At 39.8% G+C, this 22,661-nt stretch overlaps 2 protein-coding genes across 4 annotated transcripts in view; both read left to right on the forward strand.

The window, feature by feature from the left end:
* The window catches only part of LOC124260359 (E3 ubiquitin-protein ligase TRIM56-like), a 30,822-nt gene extending 17,219 nt beyond the window's left edge, over nucleotides 1-13,603 (forward strand). For both annotated transcript variants that reach the window (XM_046694650.1, XM_046694651.1), the window contains exon 4: nucleotides 13,557-13,603. The gene's annotated coding sequence lies outside the window, so the exon portion shown is untranslated. The remainder of the gene's footprint in view (nucleotides 1-13,556) is intronic.
* LOC124260356 (tripartite motif-containing protein 2-like) overlaps nucleotides 1-22,661 on the forward strand; it is a 40,423-nt gene that overhangs the window by 15,228 nt on the left and 2,534 nt on the right. The window contains exons 2-5 of one of the 2 annotated variants that reach the window (XM_046694646.1): nucleotides 7,741-7,749; nucleotides 10,853-11,144; nucleotides 11,838-13,468; nucleotides 19,189-19,822. In XM_046694646.1, the coding sequence (XP_046550602.1) occupies nucleotides 7,741-7,749; nucleotides 10,853-11,144; nucleotides 11,838-13,468; nucleotides 19,189-19,200 (1,944 nt within the window). In that variant the 3' untranslated portion in view covers nucleotides 19,201-19,822. Of the gene's footprint in view, nucleotides 1-6,099; nucleotides 6,271-7,740; nucleotides 7,750-10,852; nucleotides 11,145-11,837; nucleotides 13,604-19,188; nucleotides 19,823-22,661 lie in introns of those variants that run through there. The other variant, XM_046694647.1, reaches the window with a different exon arrangement.

The following is a 22,661-nucleotide window of genomic DNA, read 5'->3' on the forward strand; positions in this document are numbered from 1 at the left end:
ACCATTCTAGGGACCGTCTGACCAAGCAAGATCCAAAAGATTAAGAAGAGAAACTTCTGGAAGCTTTTAAACTGTTTTGAGGGGTGAACTCTTGTCTCCGCCATGCCACATTACATCTCATGTTACAAGAAGATAATCCATTTGTTAATTACATAAGACTCCTTTGTTTCAACTAGGTATTCGACTCGTAACTCTACGGTCATACAGTGCATCATCACTCTGAATCTTTATGCGTCAACATCAAAAGACCATCAGAATATCGAAACAACAATGGGTCACATTAAGATCGTGGGGATCCCGGCTGTGCAAGTCTGGAACCACGACTGTTAAGTATGGACCAAAGCATATAAACGATATCAGATCTTAAAAGTAATTCATGCTTAGAGTACTGGTCAGAGACATTCATGTAACTTGGACAAGGACAAAGTCACCATCAGAATAAGAAAAGACATAATATATTATTGAGTAAGCCTACTGTTCCTTGTTTGAAATCCAAACCTTTTTATCATGACGGAACACAAAAAGATGGCCTGTCACAGTAAATGATATAATCTCTAAATTTCTAATAAAATATGTCCTTCTCTCAGTCGATTTCTGTCTTGTTTTCTTCATATAATTATTTGAATTTGCACACATTATTTGAATCTTTGGTAAACCGTTTTTGGAGCTGTTGAAGACTATAACTGAACATTCCATTTTTTCGACAATGCTTGAAAAAGAAGTTATTTTCCATAAATATGCACTTACATAGCGTCTCGGGTCACACAATTGGGTGTTGAGCTTTGTTTTGGCTCAAACAGGATATAAACTGGCAGGGCCTCATCTTCGGCGCTAATGTAGCGGCCATAAAGTTGAAGCATTCAAACCAGAGGTCTGAAACGGGCACATGCAGAAGATCAGTAACCAAATGAGGGGTCAAGCTGCCCAGTGCTACACAGTGCTACATATCAACCCAGTTATGTCTGTCATGTATATAATGCTGAGTAAACTTTTTTTCAGTACAGAAAGACAAACGTACTTGGACACAAGCGTTTATATTTATTCAGCTACAAGAAAGAGTGGGTAAGTTTATATTTAACGTCACATCGGCAATATTCCATCCATACCGTGACTAGAACAGTCTATACATTACACCTAAATAATTCTATTACATTAAAACCTGTCGTCAAAGGATAGTAAAACACCAGAGTATCAATATAAATAGGCTACAAATCGCCAGCAACAGCAAGTAGATCGAAATTAACCGAACATTAAAAGAACACATACCCTACTGTTAAAACTATGGTAGCTACAAGACAGAGAGCTACAGTTACGCATGGTAGACATGCATGGGCATGTTATACTATAGTAGTGTATTAGAAACTTTCAAACAATTAGATATCTGTATTGATGTATTCTAAGTATATATAAATGGTATTTAAATAATCGAGTCTGGACAAAACAAATCAGTGATCAACATCACAAGCATCATTCTACGCTTTTGGAATCGCCTCTCGCGAACTTAATATGAAACAGGTTAGGCGATCCCAGCATCAGAACATCTTCTACACATCGGTCGTAATTCAGCATTATCAGACTGCAATTCAGTGAGTGAGTTAAGATTTATGGTCACATCGGCAATATTTCAGCCATATCGTGACTTCAAAAAGATAAGAATTCATAATAAACACCATTAAGTCACAAAAAACCTGTCGACGAAGGACAGTAAAATAACTAGATTATCACAGATAGAGAATTAAAATTAGCATGTAACTGTAGAATTAAACATTTTTATGGACAATGCAAAATACAAATGGGGCTGAAGAGCATCACAAACCGAAGGCAGGCCACGACACAAGGGACGACTGCAATTCAGAGGTTAGGGCAGGATATCCTCACCTTTTCCGGGAACACCTGGTGTCATCACTGGTGGTCAGTGGTAGTGTCATGTTATTTTCATAGTTACTTTCCCCTTTACACCCACATGGACTTGCTTTTCAGGATAGTCAAGAATGGGTACTTATTAACAATCACGTTGCCAAAGTAGAGTGCTATTAAGTCAGCAAACCAGTCAAATAGGTTTAAATACATAAGCTATAATCATTTAAAGTTTTCATATAATTGCATATGACCAGTATACTATACATATAGAACACATCAAGGTATATTCCTAAATCAATCGATCGATGTTGATCCATTGGTCAATTGACACTCTGGCACAAAAAGACTCGCCAAAATTGAAAACGGTCGCAGTTTCTTGTACCAATTATGAAATTTTAAAACAAAACAAAGATGAAGTTTGATAATGCAGAGCCAAAGGAGATTACAAAGAAAATACCATCCAAACGCCTGTCCGGTGGGAGGTTACGGAGCCTCATGAATGCCTTTGTTCTGGAATGCAGTTGTGGGGTCTGATCTTTGAGATTGTCCTCCGTGTCAGACGAGTCAAGGGTCATTACCTGCGTCAGCTTCAATCCTGCATGTCCTTGATTTGACTTCACATGATTTCCACCTTCCTTGGTGTTCTTCTTTTGAGAGTACACATTCTGTACTATAATGGTAGCAATAATTCCAAGGAAGCCTTGGATTTGAATCCCAACAAGGTAGAGGGAAAGGTGTGAAATGGTATCAGAGGTTGAGGGCATGTTGTCGTGGATGAGGCTAAGGAAGAGGGCATTCGATACAAAGACAGCCATAAGGTAGCTCATCTTTTCTCCGGAGCTAGCCGGAATCAGGGACACGAAACTGTTGAGGAAGGAGAGAAGGCACATTGGGAAAATGAGGTTCAAAATGTGGAACAGAACTCAACCCACAAAATGCTAGAATCTGTTCTTTACTGAGTCAGTGTAATCCCAAAAACAAAACATTTCATCTGACAACTTTCTAAATGGCATTGCCTATTTTTTGTTTCTGTAATTTTCTGCCAACTGTCCTGTAAACAGATTTATGTTAGTTATTGACATAAGAAGGAAGGGGCGGTGCGGAGTTCGGGTTGGTTGGCATTTGCTTGGAAGAGTTACTTCCCTTGCATCAGTCAACACAGCGTAAATGGGAGTGAGTGAGTTTGGTTTTACGCCACTTTTAGCAATATTCCAGCAATATCACGGAGCGGGACACCAGGTGTAAATAGGAAGTTCCTCTATGTATTACAAATCCAATATATACTACTCACACTTTGATAAGGATCATTAAAATTCACAGCTTTATTTGAACGTAAATTTATAATTTGAAATTGTATTTTAAAAGTGGATAAATCAAATATGGTAACCCCTCTTTAGGCAGACAACCTCTTTATTCTAACCTTATGCACTTGATCCATGAGTAACCATACAAATGGTTTTCATGGCCCCAATCAACCATTTTGCAAATCATGGAACGAGTCATTGACAAATAAACAACCCCTGTCAATAGCCGGTATTTGATCCACAAGATGCAATGGCATACCGGAACCTTGGAACCATGCTTACAATAAGCTTAGATATTTAATCCAAATTTGACCCAACATCATAGTTTTCTGTTGAATCCATGATTTGATCCTTAACAAAGTGTGAATAGTATATTTCACAAACGAGAATGAGTGAACTCGTTTCTTGCTTAACTAGTCGCTAAGTAATAAACCCTACATTTGAGGACACCAGTTGAAGAGACTGACATTTGAAGGGGGTTAATTTTGTCGAAAGCAGGTTGGATGGCATAATAAGACGGTAGGAGTTGCTTCCCTTACATTATACCACGAAATAGCTTTTATTATTGATTTGATACCTTTCCGTGCACATTTTAACGTCAAGACAGTTAATTTTGCAGCAATATTCTTGATCCGCTTCCATTTAAGAGTAAATACATTAGAAAGGTTACCACTCGGAGATTAAACATAATCACAAATGGTGTCAGGCTTCGGCACTCACTACGATCAAACACCTCAGAAGTGAAGCAATTGCAATTGATTCTTGCAGTAAATTGTTATTGCAGCCATTAACAAAGATGTTGGTCAGTTATAGACATCAGCAGGCAGTGTAGTACAAGCTATCAGCTGAGTTGCTTAGTAAGACGGGGAAAGTTGCATTGCTCTACCATACAGCCTAACAGGTGCATATTCTAAGAGATAAAAAAGCAGGTGCAAGAACAAAGTCCCAAGGATAGCTGGGCAGCCTCTAGGCCAAAGCGTTGAGTCATTACGGAGAAGACCCGGGTTCGATTACCCTGATGGTAGTACGTGTTTCTGGTATCTCCCTGCCATGAATGGGGCGCGGTGGGCGAGCTGGCTAAGGCGCCAGGCTAGTGATCCAGCGAGGTTGAGGTGTCGGGATCGAGCCCACCTGTGACCTGGTGTAAAAACCTTGGAGTCAACTTTGTGTGCAGACCCTTTCAGTGTTGTCACAACCCCTAGTGTACAGTACACAACCCTGTGCACTTAAAAGAACCCACGTATCCGTTGATATTTGACAAGATGGTGGCCACATGAATACGTGCAAACACCAAGTTGCGGGTACAGCAACGTGCAGTGAACATGGACAAGTGTATACATACTGTGACTATGTGTCCCAGTCCACCCAGCTGTGAATGGGTACCTCGTTAGGAAGAGAAAGCCAATAACTCGGTGCGCCTAGTGGCTGCAAGAGTTGTATGCTCCCCAGGGAGTTGAGATTGCGAATACGATGTGCCGTTGAAATCTACATCCAATGATCGAGGGAAAAAATACCATCGGCTTGAGCATGCGTGGATATGTGCGCTATTTAAATATCCTATAATAATAAATAAATAAAAAAAAAAAAGATATTGATAAAATCATTTTACGTATTGATGTTATGACTTGTACTTGTAGTGTACAAAAACTAGAGTTAGTCATTTGCCTCAAACTCAGACACAAAGTGTACGGATCTTTTCATAGTGATGAAAAATATGTTGACTTAAGTGATATGTTTATTGAAAATGTAAATTTATCAACAATGTACCTTTTTATAACACTTTTTAAACAGAATGAGTTTGTTTCAAACAGGGACCGAAGGCACTTCCATTGGAATTATTTCCTTCTTTCATTACAACAATATACCTGCAGTTTATAGACTAGATTTGTTATGGTAATTTCACGTTGTGAAACATTCATTATCTCGGTCTGTAGCCATTCATCACGGGCTTCAATCTCTCTGCACCGCCATAGTGAATCCAGGAAGGAAAGGTGAGGTGATATGCAATACATATCTTCTTGGTTTTATGTATAATTTTACGCTAACAATGGCATGCTTCAGTCACATTACTGCACAGAGATTTATGCACTGTCATTGAACTCAAATTAAACTACTAGTTCTGCCGTTATGTTGGCTGACTCATTCACTCACTCACGTTCGTGTCGTACAACACAGTGCGTCTTGTTTTTGTCAACTGTTTTACGTACACTTGCTCCACTTCTATAACCTCGCGTAGGTCTATTGTCATATAGATACACTGACTCCAGGGATATAACCCTTAACTCTACTATACCTACATTTATGTATAGAACCCATTTTTAATACATTATTAGTAATCATATCTATTGAATATTGTATGCTTTTGTTTATCGCTCAAAGCTATTGATAAAAGTCTAATTTCGTTATGTAAATGAGAACTCATAAGCAGGTCAGCGCACTATCAGCGAGACGATATAGTATGAGGAGGACTTTGGCCATCAATTCCCTAAGATATTATTACAGGTTTTTCTTTATTGATGAATTCATGAAACATAAGCTAATGCATTACGGAAAATAGCCATTTAAATCGTAATATTTCAATTTAATTCAGAATTGATGGATCCAAGTTGAGTTTTAGATATATAGTAAAACATATACAAAGCTTTATTCATAAGCATGCGCTAAACACACCTGAATGATGAAATACGATATATATCCAAACGTTATACATGTTCTTTATGTTCATTATACTTCATCCCTCCTGAAACATCTATTCCCTTAATATCTACTATACCCAATTTTGAACTGACCATTGACCCTCAGTGGGTATCACAAATGTATTTCTTTTTCTGTTTCTAGATGGCAACGTCCCGGAAACTGGAGGAACATTTCCTCACATGCACCATATGTACTGAGGTGTTGTTATCACACATTCTGTCGGAAATGTGTTGTCAACTACACCAAACCAATCCCGAAGCCATCAGTGCCAAGTCTCTTCTGTGTCCATTCTGCAGCAAGATGACGAAAGTGTCTGATCCTGACAAACCAGTGGAGGAATGGGCGGATGACGTCAAGCCAAGCTTTGTGATCCAGGGACTGTTGGACTCCTTTGGTCCTGGATCTAGAGGTGAGGTTTGGTAGTTTATCTCACATCCCCACCACGTTAGCTTATGCCATGTAAACAGGATCGTCTACTTTTAAGTGTTTTGTGTCAGATTCCTTTTGGTTTAAAGCACATATTATCTGTGAAAATCTTGTAAGTCACTAAATTGATTACTAGAGATCAGTGATGACACCAGGTGTTCGCGAAATGCATGTTCAGCCCTACCGGTAATACAGACGCCACACTTCGGCATCCCACAATTTTCTGCTGCAGTCATGAATTTACCTTCACTGTCTATAGATGGGACTGGGATATGTAGGGCCCGAATGTGTCGTTACCTTTTTCTTTTAAGATGTTAAGGTGTGGTGTGTGGTGAGTGTCTGTGGTTGGTGGTGGGGATGGCGGGTGGTCAGGATTTTAAAGCGTAATTTAAAATAAATACATGCTAGAGACAATGATGCTCTGAGAAAGATTGTTTGTGATCAGATTTTGCAGAAAATTCCCCTGCCCTCCTGAAAAGCATTTACATGGATTGTTGCAGGAACCTATATTATAATCTGATATTCAAGCCAACCAATCCTAGAATAGTAAATGGTGGATCAGTCACACCTTGACATGTTTTATATGGTACTTGAAGAATGATGACAAAAAGTAAACTTTGCTCTCTGTGTGAACTCCTTCGTTATTGTAATTTGGAATTTTTTCCTTTTATGTTTTTCCCTCAAGATACAACAAACTGCACCTGCTGTCATGCAGAAAGGGAGACAACTTCTGCATCTGTATGGTGCTCAGTGTGTGACGAAGCCCTGTGTGACCGATGTTCTAGAATGCACAAACGTTTCCCATCCACTCGTCATCATGACGTCCTTGACCTTTCTGGCAAGGTCAATATTCCCCGGAAGCGAAAAGTCATGTGTAATGAACACAAAGATGAATGTGTCAAATTCCTGTGCAAAGATTGCAAGAAACCTACCTGCCAAACCTGTTGTATTATCTATCATAGAAAATGCGAGTCAGTTGTCACACTTGATTCGGAATTGCTTGCTTTAAATCCAAGCTAATGAATGAGAAGGAAAACCTACGACAGAAACAAATGCTTATGGAAAAGAAATAAATATGTTTTACATATTTTTCTCGCTATAAAGCTGCATTGTAAAGGACACTGGATATAAGCACAATGACTATTGATCGATTGATATTAAGTATTAATATCAATATCAAAACACTGCATCAGGGGGAACAAGCTGACCAGGGGCCCGTTCCACAAAGTGATTGTCGTAAGTCTGTGTTAAGATATCGGAGTTACGATCATCTTAGCGCTAAGATCGTTTTGTGGGATGGGGTCCAGAGTGCCGTTGTACAACCTAAACCTTACGCCAGTCATAAGTCTGTGTTATGGTATGGGAGTTACGGTACCTCAGCGCTAAGATCATTTGTACAACGACAGACAGTTGTCTATTAAGTCGTAAGCTCTGTGCAGGGTTCCGCCCCATGGACACGTCTGTGGGTTCGATTCCTGGTTATGGTTCTATATTTGTCAGCAACATATCCAAGGTCTTGGGTTTCATGAAAGTCAAGGTCCCGCATTATTTCGTGCTTTCTTCCAATATTACCTTGACATTCCGTGTTAAAACTTGTATGATACTGTAAGGAGACAAACCCAGCTCACTCACTCGCTAAAAGTAGTATATAAAGATGCTTGGTTGACACATGTCATCGTATCCCAATTGCGTAGATCGATGCTGATGCTGTCTATCACTAGATTGTCTGTTCCAGACTCAATTATTAACAGACTGACACCATACAGCTGGTATATTGCTGAGTGCGGCGTTAAACAAAACAATAACAGACCAAGCAACCAACTACTCCTCGGTGTGTAACATTCACGGCTGAACAATGCTGACGTCAGTATTGTCCTAGTATGGTGACCTAACTGTGGCTGCTAGTGATCTCTTGCCCCCTTTTTGCTTGTGTTGTTCATCAATAGTCCTTGAACTAATATTTCAGTTATTTTGTGTTCTTTGACAACAGGATTCTATACAGTTTAAATATTTGCTATTTTAGAGAAATGCACTACTACTTTTGGGGGTCAAGTTCCATCCAGGATGCAGGTGAGGTGTGGTGAAATGGGGTTTAACGTCGTATTTAAGAATAATAATAGCATCAGGTTTCAGCACTGACTACGATCAAACTCCTGAGATATGAAGCAATCACAGTTTCAATCTTAGCAAATTGTTATTGCAGTCATTTACAGATCTGGGTTAGTTGTAGACATCAGCAGACAGTGTAGTCAAAGCTATCAGCTTTAGTTGCTTAGTAAGACGGGGAAAGTTTATCTACCCTATAGCCTATAGTGAGTGAGTAATTATTTAACGTCACATCGACAATATTGTAGCTATATCGTGACGAGAACATATTTGATTTTGAAGTGGAATATATGTATATTATAAAAACCTGTCGACGAAGGACAGTAAAACAACTAGAATATCACAATTAGAATTAAAACTAGCGTAGAAAGTTTAAAACTAATAGCACTATTGGCACGATACAATATAAAAACAGGCTATAGATCGCCAACAACAGAAGGTAGATCGCCATACTAGGGACCATGGGGACTTACGGTACCTTTTGCTACCTGCATGGACCCTAGCTGGATTTACACCATTCCTTCAGCCGCTGGCGATTGTAGGAAAATTTTTAGGAGAAGTTAAAAGAACAAAAATACTACGATTAAAATGTGGTAAATTTACATCTTACTTTGAAAGTGTTGGGACTTACGTACCCACTCAGGACTATAGCCTATAACAGGTACACATTTTAAGAGAACACAACTTATTGATGTTATGACTGACTGACTGACTGACTGAGTTTGGTTTTACGCCGCTTTTAGCAATATTCCAGCAATATCACGGCGGGGGACACCAGAAATGGGCTTCACACATTTTACCCATGTGGGGATTCGAACCCGGGTCTTCGGCGTGACGAGCCAACGCTTTAACCACTAGGCTACCCCACCGCCCCTATTGATGTTATGAGTTAGTGTATAAAAAACTAAAGTTAGTCATTACCTCAAACTCAGGCACAACATGTACGGAGTTTATTGATAATAACAACAAAAATGTACACTAAAGTCAAATGATTATTGAAAATGTAAGTTTATCAACAATGCATCTACTTATAACACTTTTTAAACAGAATGAGTTTGTTTCAAATTGTTGAAGTACAAGTGACGACGACACTTCCATTGCATGTGTTTCCTTCTTACATTACAAACATAAATCTGCAAGTTATATACTAGTATTTATGATGCTAATTCCACGCTGTGAAACCCCATTCATTATCTCGGGTTGAAAAACCATATATCACAGGGTTCAATCTCCCTCTTCACCGCCCAGTGAATCGAGGAAGTGAAGGTGAGGTGATATGCAGTCGATATCTTCTTGGCTTTATATATAATTTAACGTTAATAATGACATCCTTTAGTCACATTATTACAAAGAGATATGTAGAGAGTCTATGAAGACAAATTAAGCTACTAATTCAGCCGTTGTGTTGGTTCAGCTTCACATTCGTGTCGTACACCCGGGCGCGTCTTGTTTTGTCCACTATCGTTATGTACACTTGATCCACGTCTCTAACCTCACGTACGTCTGTTGTCATATAGATACACTGATTCCAGAGATATAACCCTTAACTCTATCATACCTACATGTATATATAGAACTCATTTTTGAGAAATTTAATCATATGTATTGAAATATTTTCTGGTTTGTTTTCGCTCAAAGCTATTGATAAAAGTCTACTTTCGTTATGCAAATGAGAACCCAAAAGTAGGTCAGCGCACTATCAGCGCGGCGATACACGACTGTCACGACTGTGTACATTTGGCTTTCTGAACACGTTTGTCACAAACATGTGTTGCTGAAGACCTATTCTACCCCGGATCTTCACGGACCGATGTATATATGGAGAAGGAGAGAGACGAGATAGAGACAGGCACAAAGAGAGAGACGAGGGGGAACGAGACGCAGGCAGAGAGAGTGAGAGAGAGGGGAACGAGAGAATGAGAGAGTGGAGAGGGAGAGAGAAAATTGTGTTATTGTGAGGTGTTTTCGGCTCCCTATGATGTTGACATGTCCTAAGTATTCCTATAACATCCTCCAGAAGGGGCTTGTTCATACGAAACAATTCAAGTTAATATCCTGTGTTATAAAATTCTACTTTCGTTATGCAAATGAGAACCCCAAAGTAGGTCAGCGCACTATCAGCGCCACGATACACGACTGTCCCAGTATGAGGAGGACTTTGACCATCAATTCCCTATGATATTATTTCAGGATTTTTGTTTATTGATGCATCCATCCAACAAATCCTAATTGAGTACATAAAGACTATTGCTATCGTATGCTATTGTTAATTTAATTGAGTATTGTTGGATCTAAGTGTTCCTAAGTATACACTAAATGCAAATTAGTGATGAAATACGATACATCTCAAAACTGTAAACGTGTTCTTTTGTGTTAATTCTACTTTATCTTGCAGCATGTATTCTCTTAATTTATACTATATATATTGAACTGACCATTGACCATCAGTCTGTTTGTAGATGGCAACGTCCCAGAAACTGGAGGAACATTTCCTCACATGCACCATATGCACCGAGGTGTTTGACAATCCGTGCACACTTGTGTGTTATCACACATTCTGTCGGAAATGTGTCGTCGACTACACCAAAACCAAACCCGAAGCCATCAGTGCCAAGTCTCTTCTGTGTCCATTCTGCAGCAAGATGACGAAAGTGTGTGATCCTGACAGACCAGTGGAGGAATGGGCGGATGATGTCAAGCCAAGCTTTGTCATCCAGGGACTGTTGGACTCCTTTGGTCCTGGATCTAAAGGTGAGGTTTGGGTGTTTTATTTCACATCCCCACCACGTCAGCATATGCGGTATGAGCAGGATCGTCTGTGGACTACTTCTAAATGTTGTGTGTCAGATTGATTTTAGTTTAAAGGAAATATTATCTGCAAAAATCAGTGTTGACACCAGGTGTTCGCCAAACGAGTAAGCATGTTCTTCTCTACCGGAAACACCTGTCAAATTCAGAACCCACACCCAACTTTCTGATACAGTCAAATCTTTATCTTCAATGTCTGTAAATGGCAACTGGGATATGTTTTCTTTTCCTTTACTTTCAAATTGTTCCAAGGGATTTTATGGGATTAGTTGCCCAAAACACATGCTAGGGACAATGCTGGTCTGGAAAGGATTATTTATTATCCGGTTTTGCCTGAACAAAAAATACCACGTTCGATTTCTCGATTTCCAGGATCTCCTGAAAAGCAATTGCATGTTTCGAAGCAGGGACTGATAAACTACATGGTCTCTAATATTATAATCTGATAATCCAGCCAACCAACCCTAGAATATTTAATGGTAGATCCGTCATAGATCAGGACATGTTTTATATGGTACTTAAAGGATGACAATAAGAGTAACCTTTCATCTTTATGAACTCCTTCGTTTTGGTAATTAAAATATGCCAATTAAATACTGAATTTCTTTCAATGTTTTTGTTTTTGTTTTCGTCAAGATCCAACAAACTGCACCTGGTGTCATGCAGAAGGGGAGACAACTCCTGCATCTGTATGGTGCTCGGTGTGTGACGAATCCATGTGTGACCGGTGTGCTAGAATACACAAACGTCTGCCATCCACTCGTCACCATGACGTAATTGATCTTTCTGGAGAGATGAATATCCCCCGGAAGCTAAAAATCATGTGTAATAACCACAAGGATGAATGCGTCAAATTCCTGTGTAAAGATTGCAAGAAACTCACCTGCCAAACCTGTTGTATTATCTATCACAGAAAATGTGAGTCAGTTGTCACACTAGAGTCGGAATTGCCTGCTTTAAAATCCAAGCTGCTGAATGAGAAGGAAAACCTACGACAGAAACAAATCCTGATTGAAAAGAAAGTCGATACAGTTAAATCGAATGTCATCACTGAGAAAGATCGATATGTCCAAATGGAATCGAAGATCAAGTCTTCCGGAAGAAAGGCAAGGGAAACAATCACTCTTAAGGAAAATAAACTTTTAGATGAACTGAAAGAAATCTCAGAAAGGCATATTGAACAGTTGAACGCCGACATTAAGTCAGGGGAGATATCAGTACAGATGTACCGACAACAGGCTGAGCTGATTGACCAGACTCTACAATCTGAGTGTGACATGGATGTGTATGAGATGTATCAGGGATGTGATGCTGGTGATGTGGAGGATGTCGGACACACAGACTTGAAGGAGAAGGGAAGAATAGCCAGGATCACGTTCAGACAGGACTCGGACAAGCTGAGTAGAGCAGTGGACGATCTACAGCTGGGTGAGATAGACGTTCTGTATGAGGGTGTGTTGGACCTGGCAGCTACACCTGTGTTACGAGACACGATGGACGTCACTGTAGCAGGAGATCAACATGATGCAAGGCCTCTTGACGTGACAGCGCTAGTGATACATGGTACATATACAGTTGTAACCACAGATAAAAGGAACATGAGTGTAAAGTCTTTCTATACCAGAGATAATCAGTTATGCCATAGCAAGCTCAGACTGGATAGTCAACCGTGGGGTCTGACAAAGTTACAACACAATCAAGTGGCTGTCACCGTTCAGAATAAAACAATCATATCGGTTGAAGTCAACCCTGAGCTGGTGCTGCTGTCAACCATCACAACAAACAAACAGTACTTTGGTATAACATCCCTGACCCCATCAACATTCGCAGCAGGTTCCCTGTCTCCTCCGTGTGTGGATATTCTGGACATGACAGGAAACGTGCTGAGGTCAGTCAGCCCACTCTCTAGTGGAACGAAGATCCTGAATAGTCCTTACTTTCTCTGCACCTCAAGAACAGGAAACATTCTTGTGTCCGACTGGTGTACTTACTGTGTCTTGTGCCTGACACCTGAAGGGAACGTTGTGTTCACCTACCCCCCGACAGGACACACAACACAGGTGCATCCTCTGGGCATCACAAGTACCAACACAGGTGACATTCTGGTTGCTTTCAACTCTCAGAATAATGTGGTTCATCTGACTGAGTCAGGCCAGTTTGTTAGGAACTTACTTACAGCAGGTGACGGTGTCGATCATCCGCACGGTGTTTGTGCAGATGGACGTGACCATGTGTATGTTTGTAATTTCTACTCAGGTAACATCAAAGTATTCACATGTAGTAACACAGAATTGATAACTGATTCATACTCAAACCATATTCCACCTGATACTGTGAAGATTAGTACACTACAAAGTTTGATTGGTGCACATGGATCATAAGAGGACCGTAGACATGTACACATAGTCTACTTTTACACAGACTGTTCCAAGCCAGTACAATTTCTTCTCTGCTTGTCAACAACACAAGTACGCATCCAACATCCAGAGATTAACTTAGTAACTACTGATATTATGTGCCAGACGTCTGCACTTTCTGGCACTGAAATTGATTTTGAAAATATCAATCTAATTGCACATGTTTGTTTGAACACAGAACAAATCTATTACATCAATTGATGCATATCAACATCAAAAGATTGGTTTAAAGTTTTGATTTTAGTGCACTCTGTTGGTATGTGTTTAAATCTAAATTAGAATTTAGTTCGTTCCTGTTATCCTTAGTAACTGAAGATGGAGTACTATTCATGTTGATAAATAAATTACGTGAGTCAAAAAACATCTCTTGCTGGTTGAAGTTGGAGATGAGAAAAAAATGCAACGATTGTCTCAACTGTTTGAAGATACTTTATACATGTATAAAGATTAGGCAAAACTCATAGTATTTATTTTGCATTAAATGCAAAACCTCAGTGACTTGTGGATATGAGAGCAGATCAATACCGAAACTTAACGAATAAGAGAATCAATAGCAATCATTAAGGGCTACATAAACATGGAACGAGAGCTAATGTTATGCACTATACTATGCATGAGTTCCTAAAGGTAAAGAACACTTATGGAACTACCTAAATGGACAAATCAGAAGACTACTAGCGCCACATGTCACCGCTCAACAACTGGGCCAATGTCTCAAACAGAAATGGCAACGGACCACGCCTAACGTCATTCGTCGTCTTACGTCATCAATGCGTCGACGTGTTTTGGAGTGTATTGAAGCCAATGGTGGCCACACTCACTACTGATTCAACATTTGAGGACACTTTGCAGAATTAACGTTGATTTGTGTAAGATTTGAGACTATGATACCACGGGTCTTTCAGTGTCAGTCAAACGGTACTTTTGACTTTGCATGAAATTGTGTTGTAGAATTGAATACTGTTCATTTATATATGTTTGTTTTTCTGTTCAAGTTTGGTCAAACACACTGTATATTTTCTTTTGAGCACTACTTTACAAATAAAACCGACAATTCAAAGTCCATAATAATAGGAAATATATGCTACAACCGGAATGTTGTGTACAAATGTTCTGTGATAGAATACCAAACAATGATGATACCAGATATTCGAAGAGAGAGAGAGAGAGAGGAGAGAGGAGAGAGTGAGAGAGAGAGAGAGAGAGAGAGAGAGAGAGAGAGAGAGAGAGAGAGAGAGAGAGGGGAAAGAGAGAGAGAGAGGGGAAAGAGAGAGAGAGAGAGAGAGAGAGAGAGAGAGAGGGGAAAGAGAGAGAGAGAGAGAGAGAGAGAGAAAAGAGAGGGAGAGAGAGAGAGAGAGAGAGAGAGAGAGAGAGAGAGAGAGAGAGAGAGAGAGAGAGAGAGAGAGAGAGAGAGAGAGAGAGGGGCGGAGAGAGAGGTTTATCTACAAAAGCAGTCTTTGTATACAAATATAAGGTAGCAGGGCAGAGAGAGAGACTCAGTGTATATAGAATCACCTACACAATTTCTTGTACAGAAAGCTGCCCGTGGTATCTCTATGTAGCGGTACAAAAGCAGTCTTTGTACACAAGATAAGGTGTAACGACGGTAGTAGCAAACTTCGAGCAATGTGACGGGCGGGGACACCTGAAATTGGCATCACGCATTGTTCCTGTTAAGTGAATCGAACCCGGATCTTTCCGCGTGACAAGCAATTGCTTTAATCACTATGTACCAGGGCACACTTGTGTATACAAAGATACCAAGGTACTTTTGTGTATATAAATGTACTGGGATGCCTTTGTGTAAATAAATATACTTTGTGTATATAGTGTACACAGAAATACCTGGATATGTTTGAGTATACAGAGAGGTACTTGAGTATATCTATTAAGAGTAACTGGCGGAGCAGAGGTATTCCAATGTTACCGGTCACTTGAACTGTCACAACAAAAAGGATTGGCACATTTAACAGACCAGTCACCTTCTTGAGTAAATGTGTAAAGTAGACTTGCTGGTACCTTAATATATTTGTGTACACACAGAGGCACTTGGGTATATGTGTAAAGAACACGTGTCGGTACCTAAATATATTTGAGTTGACCCAGAGGTACTTGAATACATGTGTGAAAGACGAGTGCCAATGTAGTGTTTGATATTTCAGTATGACGATACTAACTGTCGCTATCATAAGAGACTGGTGCATTTAACAGACCTGTCGACTACTTGAGGACACAAAGTCTGCTCTGCCTCACTAAGTCGCAATGTAAACATGTTCATGGATAACAAATTCTTTATTGTCTTTGGTGGCCAAGTAGAGGCGACAGTAATATAAACCATGTAGTTCACTGTGACAGAATTACATCTCATCGGCACATCGGGAATCCTACCTGGTTTCCCGTGATACTGATTATAGATTTGTCAAAACGATACCATGTAACCAGCACGTCGTCATGGTAACTATAGTACCCACCCTCAACTGAATCTTACTAGAAACATTGCAATACAAGCACAAGGCTGTTTAACAATGTCTACAAACACTGCCACACTGATACCGGTTATAGATTTGTCAAAACGATACCATGTAACCAGCACATCGTCATGGTAACTATAGTATCCACCCTCAACTGAATCTTACTAGAAACATTGCAATACAAGCACAAGGCTGTTTAACAATGTCTACAAACACTGCCACACTGATACCGGTTATAGATTTGTCAAAACGATACCATGTAACCAGCACATCGTCATGGTAACTATAGTACCCACCCTCAACTGAATCTTACTAGAAACATTGCAATACAAGCACAAGGCTGTTTAACAATGTCTACAAACACTACAACACGTAACACACGAGAAAGAGGCGAACCTTCACTTTTTGTTCAATAATATGCGCATTGTTTTATAGTAAAACTCTGGGTCAGAATAATCTCCATGTCCAGTCATATATACTTACCAAGGTTAAAGAATATTTAAAGAAGTCCTAAAAACAAAAGCATGTTTGAAATATTTTCACCACCTTAAATTATAGGTTGCAGTTTCAAATTAAACGTACTTGCCTCCTCTAAGTCTTTTTACAACTAAACGGGCACAGACCGTTGAATCACCACCGTATGCATCACATGACATATATGAAGTGAACAGTTAACACTTTCAACTTTGTGAGGGGAAGGCAGTAAATGGCGATGGCATTTGTGTGTTGTTTTGGGCCGCATTCATTGACGCTCCAGGTATAGGAGGGCGGCCTGTAGATACTCGAGTCTAGACCAATGATTGATAGCATGAGCGACATATCGGGGGAATCAATCCGAGACACACAATCCGATCCTCTTAAAAGCCACAAACAAGAGATGCGGAAGGACTGTGTTTCCCAGAATCCCACAGAGAGAAAACAATATACATTGTATTGTTCTAAGGTTAACACGTATATTTTACCGATTTAAAACATAGTATGTCACAATCAAAACTCCCAACTATTTAAGGTAGGGGTGGTTAAGTGTTCGCCCATCATGCTGAAGACTGGAGTTCGATTGGAAATATGTTTACAATGGGTGAACCCTTTCATATCAGCTGCACATGTAGAGCATTCAACAAATTTACCCAGGGAGTATTTAAGGCACCCCCTTTCACTTTCGCCTTAAAAAAGTCATAAACTTTGAAAATAATGGGCCTAATGTCAGAGGTGAATTTCATTGTCTCATGTACCGTGTTAATAAAAACGATTGGCTATGCTTGATGTGACGTCCCAATTGCACGTGCTCCCCTCCCTTGAGGCTGTTCCTGCAACAGTACCACTGTTACTTTACCCTCCTAAAACTTCAAACAAAATAATGATAGTTTGTAATTTTTGCATAGTTGTTCTGGTGTTTTCATCACACACTGCGTTGAAATGAATGTTTGATCATGAACCGATTTGGTGTTTGATTGTGATCCATCGGTATCATTTGACCCAAACAGACAAGCAGTACTGACACACAATTACTTACTGAGTATCTGGCTTTGTGTAATCATCCCAAACTACGTGATCTAGACAGTCTGTAGACTCCAATATTTTGTGGAATCCGCAGTCATTAGATGAATGACTCTGAGAGTGTGAGTTTTCCGTCCATTTGAGGACATGGAAATAATCGGGATCAGTTAAAGAGACTGACATGTGAATGCCTTTAGTGTGCAGCTAGCAGGTGGGATGGCATAATAAGACGGTAAGAGTTGCTTCCCTTACACCATACCGTCAAACTGTTAACTTCTTGGTCTAAGTCAGCTTCATTATTGATTCGATACATTTTTTGTTGAAGCCGCGAAAGTAAGAATGTTATACATTTTAGAGCTAGCCATTAGGTGATTGACTCTGAGAGTGTGGCTTGGAATTCGGATGGTACTCCACAAAATATTAGAATCTTTTCTTTACTGAGAAAGTGTAATCGTTAGACAACACTTTCTGAATGGCATTGTGTATTCAAACTGTGTTTCTGTAAGTTTCTGTTGAAAAGGAAATAGACTGAAACTATTTCTTTTTGCTTTTAAAGTAATCACAAAATCAGATACCTAACACTCGATATTAACATATATCTTGGTTAGCTATAGACATCATCAGGCAGTGTAGTGATCAGCTTGTGTAGCTTAGTAAGATGGGAAAGTTGCATGACTCTACCATACAGCCCAAAAGGTGCCCATTTTAAGGGAACAAAACAAGAGGTTAGAACAAGGTCCTTCATATCATCAGGGATAGCAGTGTAAACTCGTGGTTAAAGCGTTGGGTCATCACGAAGAAGAACTTGGTTCTATTACTCAGATAGTACAATGTGTTATACCAGTTTCTGGTATCTCCCTGCCGTGATATGGCTGAATATTGATAAATCATTTTACTTATTGATCTTGTGAGTTAGCGTATAAAAACTAAAGTTAGCCATTACCTCAAACTCGAGCACAACATGTACGGAGTTTATTGATAGTAACCACAAATATGTTCACTAAACAGGGGCGTAGCTACCATTATAAAAAAAACCGGGCTTACGCATAATTGTGCTAAAAAAGGTTGGTCAAGCGCTCGTATACTATCTAAGTGTAAAGCCTTGCAACCTATCGGGCTTACAAGAAAAAAATGGCTTTCTACGGGCTTGCTAAATTCAAACGATCATTCTGCAGTAGGTTCCGAGTCTCCTCCGTGTGTGGATATTCTGGACATGACAGGAAACGTGCTGAGGTCAGTCAGCCCACTCTGTGGTGGAACGAAGATCCTGAATAGTCTTTGATTTCTCTGCGTCAAAAGAACAGGAAACATTCTTGTGTCCGACAACGTTTCCCAGCGTGTCTTGTGCCTGACACCTGAAGGGGACGTTGTGTTCACCTACTCCCCGACAGGACACACAACACAGGTGCATCCTTGGGTCATCACACAGGTGACATTCGGGTTGCTGTCAACCCTCAGAATAATGTGGTTCATCTGTCTGAGTCAGGCCAGTTTGTTAGGAATCTTATTACAGCAAGTGACGGTGTCGGTCGTCCGTACGGAGTTTGTGCAGATGGACGGGGCCATGTGTATGTTTGTAATTACTTCTCCGGTGACATTAAGGTATTCAAGTAAAGCGACACAGAACAGATAACTGGTTCAGACAAAAAACATATTCCACCTGTAAATGTGGTAATTAACAAACAACAATCTTTGACAGATGCACATGGACCATAATTGATTTGTAGACATCTACACATACTCTACTTTAACACAGGCTGTTCCGAGCCAGTACAGTTTCTTCTCTGCTTGCCAACAAACTTACCATCACAAGTACGCAGCCAACAATCAAAGATTAAGTTATTAACTACTGATATTATTTTCTAGACGTCTCCACTTTCTGGCACTGAAATTAATTTTGAAAATATCAGCATAACTGCAAATGTATGTTTGAACACAGAAACATACTACTACATTCTATCATATTAATGGACGCATATCAACATTAATAGATTGGTTTAATGTCTTGATTTTAGTGTACTCTGTTGTCATGTGTTAAATGAGCGTTTTATGAGTGCGTCATTCCACACATACGGAACTGAATATCTTTGTGTACATTTGGCTTTCCGAATACGTATTTGTACATTTGGCTTAGAAACAATATCATTAGAATACAGTTAGCATCAAGATGTGATCCAAATGAGATGTGTTAAAAATCACACGCCAGACAACAATAAACACCAATGTTGAGTCTTCATCTTCTGCTGGTATTTGAATTGTCTCAATACACATAATGACTGAAATAGCATAATTTAAAATACATATAAGCCTAACATACATAGATGTGTTAGATGTATATATGGAGTTAGTGAGTGAGTGAGTTTAGTTTTACGCCGCACTCAGCAATATTGCAGCTATATGGCGGCGGTCTGTACATAATCGAGTCTGAACCAGGCAATCCAGTGATGAACAGCAGGAGCATCGATCTGCGCAATTGGGAACCGATGACTTGGGTCCACCAAGTAAGCGAGCATGACCACCCGATCCCGTTAGTCGCCTCTTACGACAAGCATAGTCGCCTTTTGTGGCAAGCATGGGTTGCTGAAGACCTATTCTACCCCGGATCTTCACGGACCGATGTGTATATGGAGAAAGAGAGAGAGAAGGTAAGGAAGAGAGAGACGAGATAGAGACAGGCACAAAGAGAGAGACGAAGTGGAACGAGACGCAGGCAGAGAGAGTGAGAGAGAGGGAAAGAGAGAATGAGAGAGTGGAGAGGGAGAGAGAAATTTGTGTTATTGTGAGGTGTTTTCGGCACCCTATGATGTTGACATGTCCTAAGTATCCCTATAACATCCTCCAGAAGGGACTTGTTCATACGAAACAATTCAAGTTAATATCCTGTGTTATAATGTGTCATGCGTTGAAACAGTAATCAATAATGTAAGCGAACTCTGTATCACTCAAATACTGGTAGACAATCGTCTTAACGATCTGTCTCTTCCGAAATGGTTTCCATAAATAGGAATTGAATGGCATTGATTCCTACGATTCCTATCCTTTAAACGTGTCAAAGAACCTTGGTACCTTTGGGGAATCGAACCCCGATCTTCGGCGTGACAAGCCAACGATGTATTCACTATGTACCAGGGCACCTTAGTGTACCTTTGTATAAATAGAAGTACTGTGTATATCTGTGTATACAGAGATGTACCTGGGGTATTGTTTTGAGCAGCACGCATTGACACTCCATTAATAGCAGGAAGATCCGTAGATCATCAAGTCTGAACGAATGACTGATAGCATGAGAAAACATTCTTTAGGATACAGTCCGAGTCATAAAATCCTAACCTCATAATAGCTACAAGCAAGAGAGAAAATATTGTATTGTCCTAAGGTTGACACATATTCTTTGACTGTCAGTATGCTGGGTCACAATCAAAACACCCAACCACTTGAGGTAGTGATGGCCGTGTGGTTAAGTTTTCGTCCACCACGTTGAAGACCGGAGTTCGATTCCAAATATTTTTACAATGTTTCACCCCCCTTCGTGGTGTTCCTAGTTGCGAAACGGTTGGAGCTATGATAATACCAAGATTGACACACAATCATTCCTTAGTGTATGCTTTCATCTACAATACCAGTTCTCCAACATCGTTTTCTGTGGGAGCCGCGGTGGCTGAGTAGGGAAGATCGATGAATTTGAGAACTGACGATTCTAAGGGTGATTGATTCTGAGAGTGTGGCTTGGAATCTCGAATGGGACTCAACCCACAAAAAATACTAGACTCTGTTCTTTACTGAGTCAGTGTAATCCCAAAAACAAAACATGTTTCATCTGACCACTTTCTATTTTTTGTTTCTGTAATTTTCTGCCAACTGTCCTGTAAACAGATTTATGTTAGTTATTGACATAAGAAGGAAGGGGCGGTGCGAAGTCAGGGTTGGTTAGCATTTGCTCGGAAGAGTTACTTCCCTTGCATCATTCAACGCAGTGTAAATAGGAGTGAGTAAGTTTGGTTTTACGCCACTTTTAGCAATATTCCAGCAATATCACGGCGGGGGACACCAGGTGTAAATAGGAAGGTCCTCTACGTATTACAAATCCAATATATAGTACTCACACTTTGATAAGGATCAATAAAATTCACAGCTTTACTTAAACGTAAATTTATAATTTGAAATTGTATCCATTTAAAAGTGGATAAATCAAATATGGTAACCCCTCTTCAGACAACCTCTTTATTCTAACCTTATGCACTTGATCCATGAGTAACCATACAAATGATTTTTATGGCACCAATCAACCATTTTGCAAATCATGGAACGAGTCATTGACAAATAAACAACCCCTGTCAATAGTCGGTATGGGATCCACAAGATGCAATGGCATACTGAAACCTTGGAACCATGCTTACAATAAGCTTAGATATTTAAACCAAATTGGACCCAACATCATAGTTTTCTGTTGAATCCATGATTTGATCCTTAGCAAAGTGTGAATAGTATATTTCACAAACGAGAATGAGTGAGCTCATTTCTTGCTTAACTAGTCGCTAAGTAATAAACCCTACATTTAAGGACACCAGTTTAAGAGACTGACATTTGAAGGCGTTCATTTTGCCGAAAGCAGGTTGGATGGCATAATAAGACGGTAGGAGTTGCTTCCCTTACATCATACCGCGAAATAGTTACCCAACTGTTCCCGGTCAGCTTTATTATTGATTCCATACATTTCTGTGCACATTTTATCATTAAGAAAGTATAATTTAGACCCAATCCTTAATTTTGCAGCAATATTCTTGTTCCGCTTCCATTTAAGAGTAAAACCATTAAAAGGCTTACCACTCGGGGGTTAAACATAATCACAAATGGTGTCAGGCTTCGGCACTCACTATGATCAAACACCTCAGAAGTGAAGCAATTGCAATTGATTCTTACAGTAAATTGTTATTGCAGCCATTTACAAAGATGTTGGTCAGTTATAGACATCAGCAGGCAGTGTAGTACAAGCTATCAGCTGAGTTGCTTAGTAAGACGGGGGAAGTTGCATTTCTCTACCATACAGCCTAACAGGTGCACACTTTAAGAGAGTA

Source organism: Haliotis rubra, unplaced genomic scaffold (assembly GCF_003918875.1).
Source record: "Haliotis rubra isolate DU_JTF1 unplaced genomic scaffold, ASM391887v1 Scf76, whole genome shotgun sequence".
Classification (NCBI taxonomy): Eukaryota; Metazoa; Mollusca; class Gastropoda; order Lepetellida; family Haliotidae; genus Haliotis; species Haliotis rubra.